At 43.8% G+C, this 16134-nt stretch overlaps 1 protein-coding gene across 3 annotated transcripts; it reads right to left on the reverse strand.

The window, feature by feature from the left end:
* Positions 1-1621: 1621 nt before the first annotated feature.
* Positions 1622-10839, reverse strand: LOC101115398 (cationic amino acid transporter 3-like). 3 transcript variants are annotated; one of them, XM_060399147.1, is made up of 12 exons: positions 10743-10839; positions 7322-7389; positions 6650-6808; positions 5087-5285; positions 4772-4884; positions 4384-4606; positions 4077-4216; positions 3864-3966; positions 3467-3663; positions 3103-3269; positions 2735-2843; positions 1622-2570 (listed from the first exon to the last, which is right to left on the reverse strand). In XM_060399147.1, the coding sequence occupies exons 2-12, from the start codon at positions 7377-7379 to the stop codon at positions 2449-2451; spliced, it is 1590 nt and encodes a 529-aa protein (XP_060255130.1). In that variant the 5' UTR covers positions 7380-7389; positions 10743-10839; the 3' UTR covers positions 1622-2448. The 3 variants fall into 3 exon arrangements, with proteins under 3 accessions (XP_060255130.1, XP_004015916.3, XP_060255129.1); XM_004015867.4 differs by having other exon boundaries at positions 7322-7721; XM_060399146.1 differs by having other exon boundaries at positions 7322-10478.
* Positions 10840-16134: the final 5295 nt, after the last annotated feature.

Below are 16134 nucleotides of genomic sequence, written 5' to 3' on the forward strand. Positions count from 1 at the left end.
GGCAAAAATACACAGAAGAACTGTACAAAAAGGATCTTCATGACCTGGATAATCACGATGGTGTGATCACTCATCTAGAGCCAGACATCCTGGAATGTGAAGTCAAGTGGGCCTTAGAAAGCATCACTAAGAACAAAGCTAGTGGAGGTGATGGAATTCCAGTTGAGCTGTTTCAAATCCTGAAAGATGATGCTGTGAAAGTTCTGCACTCAATATGCCAGCAAATTTGGAAAACTCAGCAGTGGCCACAGGACTGGAAAAGGTCAGTTTTCATTCTTTCCAAAGAAAGGCAATGCCAAAGAATGCTCAAACTACTGCACAATTGCGCTCATCTCACATGCTAGTAAAGTAATGCTCAAAATTGTCCAAGCCAGGCTTCAGCAATACGTGAAGTGTGAACTTCCTGATGTTCAAGCTGGTTTTAGAAAAGGCAGAGGAACCAGAGATCAAATTGCCAACATCTGCTGGATCATGGAAAAAGCAAGAGAGTTCCAGAGAAACATCTATTTCTGCTTTATTGACTATGCCAACGCCTTTGACTGTGTGGATCACAGTAAACTGTGGAAAATTCTGAAAGAGATGGGAATACCAGACCACCTAACCTGCCTCTTGAGAAATCTGTATGCAGGTCAGGAAGCAACAGTTAGAACTGGACATGGAACAACAGACTGGTTCCAAATAGGAAAAGGAGTACATCAAGGCTGTATATTGTCACCCTGCTTATTTAACTTATATGCAGAGTACATCATGAGAAATGCTGGACTGGAAGAAACACAAGTTGGAATCAAGATTGCTGGGAGAAATATCAATAACCTCAGATATGCAGATGACACCACCCTTATGGCAGAAAGTGAAGAGGAACTAAAAAGCCTCTTGATGGAAGTGAAAGAGGAGAGTGAAAAAGTTGGCTTAAAGGTCGACATTCAGAAAACGTAGATCATGGCATCCGGTCCCACCACTCCATGGGAAATAGATGGGGAAACAGTGGAAACAGTGTCAGACTTTAATTTTTTGGGCTCCAAAATCACTGCAGATGGTGATTGCAGCCATGAAATTAAAAGACGCTTACTCCTTGGAAGAAAAGTTATGACCAACCTAGATAGTATATTCAAAAGCAGAGACATTACTTTGCCAACTAAGGTCCGTCTAGTCAAGGCTATGGTTTTTCCAGTAGTCATGTATGGATGTGAGAGTTGGACTGTGAAGAAGGCTGAGCACCGGAGAATTGCTGCTTTTGAAGTGTGGTGTTGGAGAAGACTCTTGAGAGTCCCTCCAGTACTTTGGCCACCTCATGCGAAGAGTTGACTCATTGGAAAAGATTCTGATGCTGGGAGGGATTGGGGGCAGGAGGAGAAGGGGACGACCGAGGATGAGATGGCTGGATGGCATCAAGGACTCGATGGACGTGAGTCTGAGTGAACTCCGCTAGATGGTGATGGACAGGGAGGCCTGGCGTGCTGCGATTCATGGGGTCGCAAAGAGTCGGACAGGACTGAGTGACTGAACTGAACTGAACTGAATATTTACAGTGCAACTCTCAACGTAATATACAGTTGCCTGTGTTTTCATCAAAAAGTGGCAAACTGTGTGTTTTCATTGGAAATAGACACAGGAAGTTGTTTCTCATGTGCCAGGTTAATATTTTATTTCTTCCTCTGGTTGCTGGTTACACTGTCATAATTTCCTTGTGAAAATTCATCTTGCTGCACACTTATGTTTTTGTTATTCTGCTGCTCAGTCATGTCCAACTCTTTGTGACCCCATGGACTACAGCATACCAGGCTTCCATCTTTCACTATCTCCCTCAGTTTGCTAAACTTAATGACCATTGAGTCAGTGATGCCATCCAAATATTTCATCCTCTGTCACCCCTTTCTCCTCTTGCCCTCAATCTTTCCCAGCATCAGGGTATTTTCCAATGAGTCAGCTCTTTGCATCAGGTGGCCAAAATATTGGAGCTTCAGGTTCAGCATCAGTCCTCACAATGAATATTCAGGGTTGATTTTCTTTAGGATTGATTGGTTAGATCTCCTTGCTGTCCAAGGGACTCTCAAGAGTCTTCTTCAACATTACAGGTTGAAAGCATTGATTCTTTGGCTCTCAGTCTTCTTTATGGTCCAAATGTCACATTCGTACATGACTACTGGAAAAGTCATAGCTTTGACTATAAGGATCTTTGTTGGCAAAAGATGTCTCTGCTTTTAAATACACTGTTAGTCATAGCTTTTCTTCCAAGGAGCAAGCTTATGAAGCATGTACTTTTCTGTATATATAGCACAATTTGAACAATATCAGTTATATAGCATAAAAATCATTTTGTCTGCTGGCAATGAATACGAGGCTTTAAATGCTTCCCACCTTCAAATTCCATAGAGGCTCATAGTGCCCTTGAACAAGAAGGTACGTCCAGTGCATGGAGAAATTCCACACAGCATCTATTCCCTGTGGTTAAGCTGACTCAACACCTGGGATGTCTTCATCAAGAGTCTGAGAGATGGAGGCTGGTGGCTGTTGGTCATTGTTCTCCTCCATGCTGTGTCGAATTCCATATCCAAAGTATATGACAGATCCTAGGGAGATGAGATGATGAGAAGGGAAAGTAGGTGTTCTTATCACTTACAAATTCTCAGTAGGCCTCCTATTATGGCATCTGACACAGTTTAGGGGAAGAGACAGTAGGAAGAGGATTGGGTTTGTCACTCAAATATTCTCTTTGTCCCAGAAAGTCATTTACCAATAGCCATCCAGATGCCAAATATGGCCCAGGTCCTAGAGGTCATCTGCATCATCAGGTAAATGTTCACAAAGATGCTCACCAGTGGAAGGACAGGGAGAGCAGGGACCTGTGGGCAGAGTCAGGTCATCACTGACATCTGCAAGGGAGACAATGCTTTCCCGTGGGCAGGAAGATTCCAGTGTTCAGGCTGTGTGTTCAGCACCTACTAAGGTTGTATATGTAAAGCACTGAGTGTGGATCAGGGAAGGGTCCATTGCTTTTAGCAACTCCCCTTCTTCCTTGGTCCAGCAAAGGGTGTTTAGGCCATGAAGCATACAAGCTTCATTCAGTAAAGGTGGACAGTTTGGGCACATAAGGTCACCTACCCTGAACATAAGAGGAGAGGGGTTCTGGGGCTGCCTCCAGATGATGACCGTGACTCCAGTGATGAGCAGCAGCAGCAGCACTGCCACTGTTGTGAGCACGGGGTCTCCAGAGAACACCTGGCTGGGCCACTGGGCCAGGACCAGGCTCAGGATGGTCAGCAGGAGAACTGCAGGGGTCAAGGTGAAGGAGAACAGGCTGGACCCAGAAGTCAAAGATGTCAGGACCTTGGGTCACACCCTTCCCCAGGCTGCCCAAATCAAGAAGGGCATCATATCTTATTACTTCTTAACAAAAAAAGACACACATTTACACCCCATCCTCTCAATTTCAGAATACCACCAAAAAAGAAATCCCAGTGCTCACCAAGCAGGGAAGCACATCCATAGACAATCTGGCCAGATTTCTGGGTGGGGCTGGTGCTGGGAGGGAACCACAGATTCTTCAGAATGTTCAAGATTCCAGCTTCAGGTACAGATTCCAAAGTAATTCCATCAAGGTCATGCATATCCATTTTCTCCTCTGTTTTCTCATTCTTGCTTAAATTCTGGTCTGGCTGGTACCTGAATTAGAGGTATTTAGGCAATACTTAGCAGTCACTGCTCATCCAACACCATGTAGATGTTGGATCCAACAATCCATCTTCTTTCCTGCGTTAAGCAGAGCAAGATTTTTAGAAGGCAGAATGAAGGCAGAAGATGATTACCTCGACACTAATCCTCAAGAGTCCAAGGCCCCAGGTCAAGGGGTAGTGGGGTCTTACCTGAGGACAAGGACAGAAAAAGCCACCAGCGAGTAAGCAAGCAGGGTCCCAATTGACACAAGGAACACAAGGTCAGTCAAGTCGAAGAGTAATGCCATGATCGCTAGAAGAAGGGCACAACAAAGGGGAAAGAGAGAGAGTGAGAAACCACCAGAAATATCTAAGTTAAGAAATTGATCAAAGGAGTCGGTTTGGTATTTTTTTATTTTTTACCTGTAAGATTTCCAGCAGACATGATGGCCATGATGGGGGTGCTTGTGCAGACAAAGATCCGGGTAAGTCCCTGGAAAAGGAGCCTGTCCTCTGCCATTGTGTAGATCAAAGGAGATATTCTGAACACGGCAGTATGGAGTCTGGAAGAGAAAATGGAACCATCTAAGGACATGGAGAAGCAGGACAGACTGGATTTCTGCCCTCTCATCTACAAGGGATAAGATGTCTTTCCCTCTTGCGTCTCATTCCTAAGGGTTGAGACACCCAAGCATCTGACAGTAGACAGGGAGAAAACCATGACACTGACCTGGATGTAAGAGCACAGAGGGTGCCAACAGCCACGACATATTTGGCGGGGACCCACCAACCATTGAGATGAGCCTGTGGCAAAGGGTTTTCAGGCTGAATCTGGTAGTAGGGCACCATGAGGGTGAGTGCCACTGAGACACCAAAATACACCAAAAAGCAGATCAAGAGAGAGATCACGATGCCCAAGGGGATGGCACGTTGAGGATTTACAGCTTCTTTCCCTGCAACAGTGGTGGAGTACTGACTCAGGAAAACACACTGAGGTGAAAGCAAAACTCCCTTTCTTTCTTGCACCGTCAAAAGCAGCTCAACCTCCCAATTCCTGTGCCCAACGGCAGCCCAGTCTGTACCCATACGCTGGTTGGGACACGTGAGGACCATGTTACCTTTAATGACAATGCCATCAACACCAAAAAACGTGGAGAAACATGTAGCTGCTCCCCGGAGAATCCCTTCAAAGCCAAAAGGTGCAAACCCTCCAGAACCCAGAAAGCCCAACCTATGGTGAGAGAAGGAATGAGGAAGAATATGGGGGAGGTGAGTGAATTCAGCCATTTCTACTGGACTCCTTCCATCATACCACACACAGGTCCTGGGCTCCAGGGACCCTGCTACCTGGGTTCATCAGCCCAGGTTTCTTTTGTTCCCACTATATTCCCAGCTCTGCACACCCTCTACTCATATGTTATGGCCTATATTACCCTCCTAAGCCATAGACATCTCTAGATCCAGATCTGGATCCAGATGCGGCCAATGTGTAATCCTGTTCTGTGAGCTTCCAGTTGTGCAGGTCCCCTTTAATGAAGCCAGTGATGATGATGAAGATGAAAACCAAGAGGTTGATTCCTACGGACACTTTGGTAACCAGGATTGACTCATGAGCTCCCAGAACCTGTAGACCTGTGGGAAAGATGAAATAGGAGACATCCAAAATAATTAAATTAAAAGACACAGAAAGCAGACAGATCATTTCCCAGGGCTGTGAGTTGTTGGTGGTGAATACACAGACACTGACTGCTCAGTGGGTACAGGGAGCAGTTTTTCCTTTTGGGGTTATGAACATGTTTGGAACTAGATGGAGGTTATAGTTGCACAGCATTGTGAGTGTACTAAATGTCATTGAGTTTACACTTTAAGATGGTTAATTATTGTGGCAACCATCTCACAATATACACATCTAACACCTTAAACTTCTACAATGGTGTATGCTAATTATATATCAATAAGCTGGGAAAAATAAAATGCTTAATTTTATGCTATGTGAATTTTCTCACTTTAAGTGACAAACTTTGGTCTCAGTTCAGAGGAAAACTTGTCAGTCTAAGTAAATGATTCTCAGCTGGGGGTAATTTGATTCACCAAGGGACATCAGCACTGTCTGGAAAAATTCTAATTATCACAGTTTGGACTTTGGACATCAAAGGTATCTAGTGAGCAAAGGCTGGGGGTGTAACTCAACACTCAAGAATGATTTTAACAAAAAACTAAATGCTTAAGCTCCAAAATCATTGTGGATGGTGACTGCAGCCACAAAATTAAAAGATGCTTGCTCATTGGAAGAAAAGCTATGAAAAACTTAGCATATTAAAAAGCAGAGACATCACTTTGGCAACAAAGGTCTGGATAGTCAAAGCTATGATTTTTCCAGTAGTCATCTATGATGTGAGAGTTGGACCATAAAGAAAGCTGAGCACCGAAAAATTGATGCTTTCAAACTGTGATGCTGGAGAAGACTCTTGAGAGTCCGTGAACAGCAAGGAGATCAATCCAGTCAATCTTAATGGAAATCAGTCCTGAATATTCACTGAAAGGACTGATGCTGAAGCTGAAGCTCCAATATTTTGGCTGGAGAGCTTACTCATTGGAAAAAACCCTGATGCTGAAAACAATTGAAGACAAGAAGAGAAGGGGATGACAGAAGATGAATGGTTGGATGGCATCACTAACTCAATGGGTGTGAGTTTAGATAGTGAAGGACAGGGAAGCCTGGTGTGCTGTAGTCCATGGGGTTGCAAAGAGTCAGACACAACTTAGAGACTGAACAACAACAAAAATGCACAGGATAACCCCCACACCAAAGAAATCAGCATATCAGTAGTGCCATGGGTGGGAAATTATGATCTATGTCTTGCCTTCCTGTCTCTCATATGGCAGACCCTTGTTTCCAGCTCTAATCCTCCAGCATTATTCCACCCCAAGCTTACCCACCCCAACTCCTCCTCCACACCCCATGTTTTCCATGCTGTCACTGACCCCTGTCTCACCTGTGAGCAGCAGAACCAGGCCCAGAGCAAAAAAGTCTACATATGTGGCCAGAAAGTGGGGCACATGCAGAGAGAGCATTCCCTGTAATGTTTGAGAGATGTGGTTCCCAATCAGGCTGTCAAAGATGTAGCTCAAGGCCCTGGCCAAACAGGCAGTTCCTATGGTGGCAGAAGAAGGAATGTTCATGGATAAATATGAATTGCTGTGCTGTGGGATGTAAAAACAGATGAAATACCTGATCTCAAAGAGTTTCTTTTCATGACTTGGGGAGAACAGACCCAAATGATTCACCAAAAGATCAACTGTTTTAATATGTTAGGAGGAGATCAATGTTATTTATGCAAGAAAAGAAAAGCAGAAAGTGAGATTGGGAGGGCTAGGATGAGGGAGGAAATTTTAAGTCAAGTGGTAAAGGAAAATCCCAGGAAGGCAAAAACTGAGCAAAGACTTCAATATGATGAGAGAATGTCATCTTTCCTTCTGGGTTCATGGTCCATCATTTAAGGAAACAGGATAAAGCTGAGTAGAATGAAGTTGTGGGGTTTTCCTGACACTATTACAAACTCTCCACAAGCTCAATAATAAAGTGCTCATGAATGACTGAGAACCCAATCCTCCAACATAGTTTCCCAATCTTAAGCCCCACACCATTCGCTGCCCCATCATCTCACCAGTGATTAAGCGAAGTATAAGGTTCCAGCCAATGATGAAGGCATAGAGTTGACCCATGGTGACATAGCTGTAGAGATACACAGAACCGGAGCATGGGACCCGGGCCCCAAATTCAGCATAGCAGAATGCAGACAACATAGAGAAGAGGGCAACCACCAAGAATGAAATGATGATTCCTGGTCCAGCTATGTATTTGGCCACTGCACCAATCAGGATGTACACGCCAGCTTTCAACATCCTGCTCACACCCAAGATCACCAGGTTTAGGATGTTCAGATGAGACACAGGTCTCTCAGACTCCTCTATAGTTTTCAGTAAACGCTTGCGGACTAGCTTCTGACCAAATTGGTGAACTTTCTGACATAGTATCCGAGACATAGTTGAGGACACTATGATCTGCTGAGAAAACAAGACAAAAAGGCATTAAATATGTCCATCTACCCTTGACCATGGGAATCTAGTTCTATGGAGCATAGAAGTGATGAGGAGCAGGTGGTAAAGGACACTTTTGGGCAAGTTCTCTATCTCTGCACTTTGGTTTCTCAAACATACATGAAAGTGTTAGTCAGTCAGTCATGTCCAACTCTTTGCAACCCCATGGACTGTAGCCTGCTAGGGTCCTCTGTCCATGGGATTCTCCAGGCAAGAATACTAGAGTGGGTGGCCATTCCCTCCTCCAGGGAATCTTCCTGACCTAGGGATTGAACCTGGGTCTCTTGCATTGTAGGTGGATTATGTACCATTTGAGTCACCAGGAAAGCCCATAAGGAAGACTCTTAATATGATTCAAAATTACTGGAAAGTTTGCTTGAAGGGAAGTGACATGAAGTGGATTATGTCTCCCCAAATGTGCTCCTTTGACAGGTTGACTGTTTTGAGCTGAAGACAGTTAAGACCCAGTAGACTCAGGAGAATCTCCTTGCCTCTCTCTTAAGTGCTCAAAATAATGTAGATTATGGAGATCTATGTCAGAAAGAGAGCCATTGCCAGAGAGAACTTTTTATCTCAGAAAGACTTACCTGCTGGAGCAGCAAACATTTGTTTCCCAAGCACTTGCTCTTCTAATTCTCCTGTGGGTTCTCTTCTTCCCATTTGAAGCCCCAGATCCCCACTCCTTTTTCCTTAGCTCAGGGGGGCATATAAGCCTCAATTGCCTGACTGTCTTTGAGCCTCCAAGTTTTTTATGGGGCTCTGAGCGACTGAACTGGACTGAACTGTACACACCAAACTAACTTTGTTCATCTGTTTTATGGCAAATGAATTATTAGAGCAGTCAATAAATCTAGAAAGCCAAGTCTTCTGCCCCTAGAGAGCAAAAGCTTTCAACACAGAGCCTGGCACACTGTAGGTACTTAATTGGTATGAGTTGAACAGATAAGAATACTGAATTTTTAACTGAGATCTATCAGCTCTCCTTTTCTGATTTTCACAAACTGCATTCCATCTTTGTTCTCTGACCTGGGGCAGAATGAGATGACATGTGACGGGAGGCACACGCTCTAGCCCAGCTCAGTCAAAGCATCAAACTACAGTGGCCTCCTAACTGCCTGGAGGGAGGGGGGACTAGCCTTCATTCTGAATCAGAAATGACAGGACTGTAGCCTGCTGCTTTGGGACATGAAATATCTCCTGCATACACTGCTCTGCAGGGCTAGGCTGACCCAGTGAATACGAGTTACTGCCATGGGTCTTCCACCCCTGATATTCCAAAGTCCAAGTTTACATTATGGTTAAGAGCAAGAATTCAAAGAGCCAGGAAACTGTGAATAAGATCTTGGTTCTGCCAACACTCCAGCACTCTTGAACTAGTCATATACTTCTCTGGACTGTGTTTGTTCTTGCTCAAATGCTGCTGCTGAACCTTCTGCACTGTGAGTAGGAATGTAAAATGGGGTAGCAGCTATAGATGCAGTATGGTGGTTCCTCAAAAATGAAAAATGCATTTACCACATGATCCAGTAATGCCACTTTGGGTATATGCTCCAAAGAATTGAAAATATTTGTACACCTGTGTTCCTTAGCAGCATTATTCACAATAGCTGAAAGTTGGAAGCAACCCAGATGTCCATCCATGAAGGAACAGATAAACACAATGCGGTCTATACATGCAGTGGAATATTATTCAGCCTTGATTAGACAGGGAATTCTTTTTCATAAATTTATTTTTCATTGGAGGATGATTGCTTTGCATTGTTGTGTTGGTTTCTGCCATATACCAACGTGAATCAGCCACAGGTATGCATATGTCCCCTCCCTCTTGACCCTCCCTCCCATCCCCTTACTCCATCCCACCCCTCTAGGTAGTCACAGAGCACCGGGTTGAGCTCCCTGCATCACACAGCAAATTCCCACCAGCTATCTATTTTACACATGGTAGTGTATATGTTTCAATGCTACTCTTTGAATTCATCCCACGTTCTCCCTCCCCCTGTGTGTCCACAAGTCTGTTCTCTAAAAGAGACAGGAAATTCTGATGCATGCTATAGTGTGGAGGAACACTGAGGACATTATGCTAAGTGACAATCACTCAGTCGTGTCCAACTCTTTGCAATCACATGGACTGTAGCCCACAAGGCTCCTCTGTCCATGGGATTCTCCAGGCAAGAGTACTGGAGTGGGTTGCCATTTCCTTCTCCAAAGTGACATAAGCCAGTCACAGAAACAGATGCTATGATTCCATGTCTATGAAGCATTGAGAAGAGGCAACTTCATAGAGACAACACAGAATGGTGGTGTGCCAGGGGCTGGGATGAAAGATAAAGCTGGGAGTTATTGTTAAATGGAGACAGTTTCAGTTTTCTAAGATGAAAAGAGTTCTGGAGATCAGTTGCACAACAATAGAAATATACCTAACAGCCCTGAACTGTATACTTAAAAATGGTTAAGATGGCAAATTTTAAGCTATATTTAATTTTCCACCACATTTTAAAATTACTATCAATAACAAATAATAGAGCCAATTTCACAGAGTTGCCAGCTTAGCAAACCAATGGTGACTTAAGATAAATCATCACACAGCCCTCCTCCAAGGACAGCAAAATCCATGGATGCTCAAGACCATTATAGTCGCCTGGGCATCCACAAAGGAGGAACCTGCAGATTCAGGGGTCAGCAGTACACAGGAGACTGACATCAGTGGTCCTCACACCATAAACCCTGTTCAAGGGGAATCTTTGATATTGTTTGAGCACCAGTCAAGAAAATGAGCCTTGGAATCTCCAGGCAGTTATCCAAACCCTCCACCTCTTCTATGTAAACAAATCAGCTCCCAGCTCCTGTTTTCATCTGGCAAGTGGGATTCTCTCCACTCTCAAGCTGGAGCCAGACTGACCCCCCGCACTCTGGGATTGCAGAGGTCTCTTTGGGAGGATGTGTACTCAGTGCCCAGTCTCCTACAGAAGAGGGTGACCTGAGACTTACTGGATCCTTGGAGCAGAGCCTGGAGCACTGGGTCAGTCAGGGAGGCTGAGGATAAGCCATGCGGGGCTGGAGCTGAGACATCTCCAAGAACCGAAGTGGGGAGTCCTGAGCACAAGAGACGGTCATCACCCCTGGGTTGTTGGGGTGGAGATGGGGCTGGGTGGGTGGGGAGCATCTGCAGTGTAGCTATCAGCCCCGACTCTTCTGTTTACCCTCAGGGGTGGTTTTGAGAGGTGTTTTTTTTTTTAATTTTATGTTATTACTCATAAAATTGAGCATTTTAATGATCTTTAAGTGTCCATTTCAGTAGCATTAAGTACATTTGCATTTTTGGAACCAAACTCCACAACTTTTTTCCCCTTACAAAATATCAACTTTGTATCCATTCAACAACAATTCCTCCTTTCTCCTTTCTGAGTTCCTGGCCATTGTTCTTCTACTTTCTCTTTCTAAATCTGAACACTGCAGGTACCTCATTTCGGTGGAATCAAACATTTTTTATCCCTTCCTGTCAGGCTTATTTTGCTTAGTAGAGTGTGTACTAGGTTCCTCCATGTTGTAGCATGGGTTATATTCCTCTCATTTTTAATGCTGAATAATACTCTAGTATATGCACATAGCACGTGGATTTAGCCATTCTTTGATCAGTGAGTACTTGGGTTGCTTGCATGTTTTAGCTATTGTGAATAATGCTGCTGTGAACAAGGATGTAGAAATATCTCTTCCCATGTGTGCTTTCAATTCTTCTCCGTACATTCTCAGAGGCAGAATTGCTGGATCACATGTTCTAACATTTTTATATCCTGTGATGGAGAAGATGTTCACATATTGAGGAATGGGGATGTCATCTTGGCTTATCCATGGCTCAGCCTGAACTGTGTGTAAACTAAGACAGCCTGTCCAACTCTCACAGCTCATCTGCTTTAACCACTGTGGTCAAGAACATCTGTTTTGAAGATAAGAATGAATAACTCCCTTCTCATGGTGAATATGTTAACATCCCTGGAAGATAAGGTTCTCTTCCCAGACACCAGGGAGCTGCTGTCTCGCTGTCTAGACACTAAGTCTGTCTCTTTTGAAACCTTGAATGAATGCATCCTGTTGCGTTATGTGTGAGCTTTGTTTGGATCAGGTGTAAGACTGCTGGAAACCATGCTTCAGTGGAGCAGTTCCCCAGAGCTATCTGAGAGGTTTCCCCCAAGCTATAGCCCTCAGTTTGGGTCGAATAAAACTATTTCATTTCTATTATGTTTCTTGATTATTTACCTGGACAGTTGAATTCATTGATCAGCAAGGACACTGAGGTAGAAGGAGCGTAAAACTAGGGGACCCAACTCACAACCCTCCTCCTTCCCAGTCTTTTTTTTTTTTTTTTTTTTTTTGGAATAAATTGACTTATTTTTGATCGCACTAGGTCTTTGTTGCTCTGTGCTGGCTTTCTCCAATCGCAGCCAGTGAGGGCTACTCTCTAGCTGCAGGCACGGATTTCTCATTGTGGCGGCTTCTCTTGTGGACCACAGGATCTAGCGAGCACGAACTTCAGTAACTGCTACCTGAGGGCTCAGTACTTGTGGCTTGTGCTTAGTTGCCCCACATCCTGTGGGATTGTCCCAGACAGTCATGTCCCCTGCCTGGGCAGGTGGATTCTTAACCACTGAACCACCAGGAAGGCCTTGTGGGAGAATTTTTAAACGTTCTAGTCTCTCTACTCTGACAACTCACCAGGCTGTCTCCTGGAGACCTGTCTCTGGATTTCCAGAAGGTGGCGCTACAGCTCCAGTCTGCGGGCGTCCTCACCTAGAGCGGGAAGGGGTGGGGGGCGGGGACGGTTTGTTGAGCCTGCTCCTTGTCTACCCGAGCTCCCCTGGGCACGGCAGGGTGAGGGTCCCACAAGGAGCCCCCGGAGGGCGGGTGGAGGGGAGGTGTGAGTCCAGCACTTGGGGCATTGAGGGTGTTCATGAACACAAGAGGGAGATTCCCGAATGTAGAACTCCCAGAGGCATGCAATTGGACTCCCTAAGAAAAACAATCCTTTTCATGCCCTTTGAAATGTTTATCTGCGTCTTTCCAAATATTTTTCCTCTCCCTCCTCATGGAGGTTCAGCTTCAGGTCTGTGGTGCTGCTGTCGAGAAACAGGTGTCCTGGAGAACTAGGGTAGCTGAGCACTCACTCATCATTCCCCTTTTCCGCGGGGGGATGTTTCCTTGCAGGGGGAAGGGCGAAAATTCTGTTAACCTCTGAATCTCCCTGCAGGAAAGTGGACCTTCTGCAAATTCTCTCAGGCATGAGTATCTGCCCAGGCCACTACTCTTCAGGTTACACCACCACCATCACGACCACCCAAGAGGTGCCTGGGCAGGTTATGCAGCCCATAGTGAGGTCTGTAGGCCTGTGATCCATATGTACAAAAGGACAAGACTCCTTCAGGGCTCCTTGGGTACATGGAGCTATGAACCCCACACCCAGAGAGGTGCTTTTACTCCTGAATAGATGTCTAATTTATTGATTGCTGATTAAAGTGTAGTTGATTTATAATATATTAATTTTAGGTGTACAGCATGGTGATTCAGTATTTTTACATGTATGCTTATATATGGAATTTAAAAAATAATACAAACGAATGTATACAGCAAAAGAGAAACAGACTCAAAGATTCTGAAAACAAACAGGTGGGTATCAGTGCTGAGAGGGAAGTGGGAGGGATAAAATTAGGGATATAGGCTTCAGAGATATAAACTATTATACTATGTACATAGTAGATAAGCAAGGATAGACTGTAACGCACAGGAATTATAGCCTTTGTAATAACTTTTGATGGAGTCTAACCTGTGAAAATACTGAAGCACTATGTCGCAAATCTGAAACTAACATAATATTGAAAAGCAACTATACTTCAGTTTTAAGATATACTGACATAACAAATAGTTCACACTTGCTTACTTCTTAGATCTCACTACAAATTACGATTGAAGGGAGTGATCCTAAGATGGTGGAGGAATAGAACAGGGAGACCACTTTCTCCCCCACAAATTCATCAAAAGATCATTTGAATGTTGAACAAATTCCACTAAACAACTTTTGAACGCTGGCAGAGGACACCAGACACCCAGAAAGATAGCTCATTCTCTTTGAAAGGAGGCCGCCTCTATCTCCTCCCTCCCCCTTCTGTTCTCTACCCAATCTGTGAAACTCTTTGGGTGTTCTGGGCTGTGGAGAACACTTAGGAAATTGATTACTGGCTAGATATGTCTCTCTCCTTTTGATTCCCCTCTTCTCCTCCTGGTCATCTCTATCATCTTCCTCCCTCTTCTCTTCTCTAGGTAACTCCGTGAACCTCTCTGGGTGTTCCCGACTGTGGAGAGCACATAGGGAAGTGATTACTGGCTAGATTGCTCCCCCCCCAACCCCCCCTTGGATTCCCCGTCTTCTGCTTCTGGTCACCTCTATCTCCCTCCTCCCTCTTCTTTTCTCCATGTAACTCTGTGAACCTCTCTGGGTGTCCTTCACTGTGGAGAATCTTTTCACCATTAACCTAAATGGTTTATTGTCGATGCTGTATGGATGGAGAAGTCTTGAGGCTACTGTAAGAATAAGACTTAAAGACAGAGGCAGGAGGCTTAAATCCAAAACTTGAGAACACCAGAAAACTCCTGACTCCAGGGAACATTAATCAACAAGAGCCCATCCAAAAGCCTCCATACCTGCACTGAAACCAAGCTCCACCCAAGAACCAACAAGTTTCAGAGCAAGACATATCAAGCTAATTCTCCAACAACACAGGAACATAACATTAAGCATTAAAATACAGGTGGCCAAAAATCACACCAAACTCACAGACACCTCAAAACTCACTACTGGACACTTCATTGCACTCCAGAGAGAAGAGATCCAGCTCCACCCACCAGAACACCAACGCAAGCTTCCCTAACAGGAAACTTTGACAAGCAACTCGTCCACCCCCACCCACAGGGAGGAACCTCCATAACAAAAAGGAACCACAAACTTCCAGCATACAGAAAGGCCACCCCAAACACAGCAATCTAAGCAAGAAGAAAAGGCAGAGAAATATTCAGCAGGTAAAGGAACATGATAAATGCCCACCAAACTAAACAAAAGAGGAGGAGATAGGGAGTCTACTTGAAAAAGAATTCAGAATAATGATAGTAAAAATGATCCAAAATTTTGGAAACAAAGTGGAGATACAGATAAATAGTCTGGAGACAAAGATTGAGAAGATGCAAGAAATATTTAACAAGGACCTAGAAGAAAGAAAAAAAGAGTCAATCAATAATGAATAATGTAATAACTGAGATCAAAAGTACTCTGGAGGGAACCAACAGTAGAATAACTGAGGAAGAAGATAGGATAAGATAGGATAGATAGAAGACAGAATGATAGAAATAAATGAAGCTGAGAGGAAAAAAGAAAAAGAAAGAAATGAGGACAATCTCAGAGACCTCTGGCACAATGTTAAACACCCCAACATTTGCATCATAGAAGTTTCAGAAGAAGAAGACAAAAAGAAAGGCCATAAGAAAATATTTGAGGAGATAACAGTTGAAAACCTCCCTAAAATGGGGAAGGAAATAGCTACCCAAAGAAACTGAGAGAGTCCCAAACAGGATAAACCCTAGGCAAAACACCCCAAGAAAGATATAAATCAAACTAACAAAGATCAAACACAAAGAACAAATATTAAAAGCAGCAAGGGAAAAACAACAAATAACACACAAGGGGATTCCCATAAGGATAACAGCTGATCTTTCAACAGAAACTCTTCAGACCAGAATGGAATGGTAAGACATAATTAAAGTGATAAAAGAGAAAAACCTACAACCCAGATGAGTGTACTCAGCAAAGATCTCATTCAAATATGAAGAAGAAATCAAAAGCTTTACAGACAAGCAAAAGCTGAGAGAATTCAGCACCACCAAACCAGCTCTCCAACAAATGCTAAAGGATCTTCTCAGGACAGGAAACACAGAAAGGGTGTATAAATTCGAACCCAAAATAACAAAGAAAATGGCAACAGGATCATACTTATCAATAATTACCCTAAGTGTAAATGGGTCGAATGCCCCAACCAAAAGACAAAGACTGGCTGAATGGATATAAAAACAAGACCCCTATATATGCTGTCTACAAAAGACCCACCTCAAACAAAGGGACACATACAGATTGAAAGTGAAGGGCTGCAAAAAGATATTTCACACAAACGGAGACCAAAAAAAAAAAAAAAGAAGCAAGAGTAGCAATACTCATACCAGATAACATAGACTTTGAAATAAAGGCTGTGAAAAGAGACAAAGAAGGACACAACATAATGATCAAAGGATCAATCCAAGAAGATATAACAATTATAAATATATATGCACCCAGCATAGGAGCACC

This window comes from Ovis aries, chromosome 14 (genome assembly GCF_016772045.2).
Source record: "Ovis aries strain OAR_USU_Benz2616 breed Rambouillet chromosome 14, ARS-UI_Ramb_v3.0, whole genome shotgun sequence".
Lineage (NCBI taxonomy): Eukaryota > Metazoa > Chordata > Mammalia > Artiodactyla > Bovidae > Ovis > Ovis aries.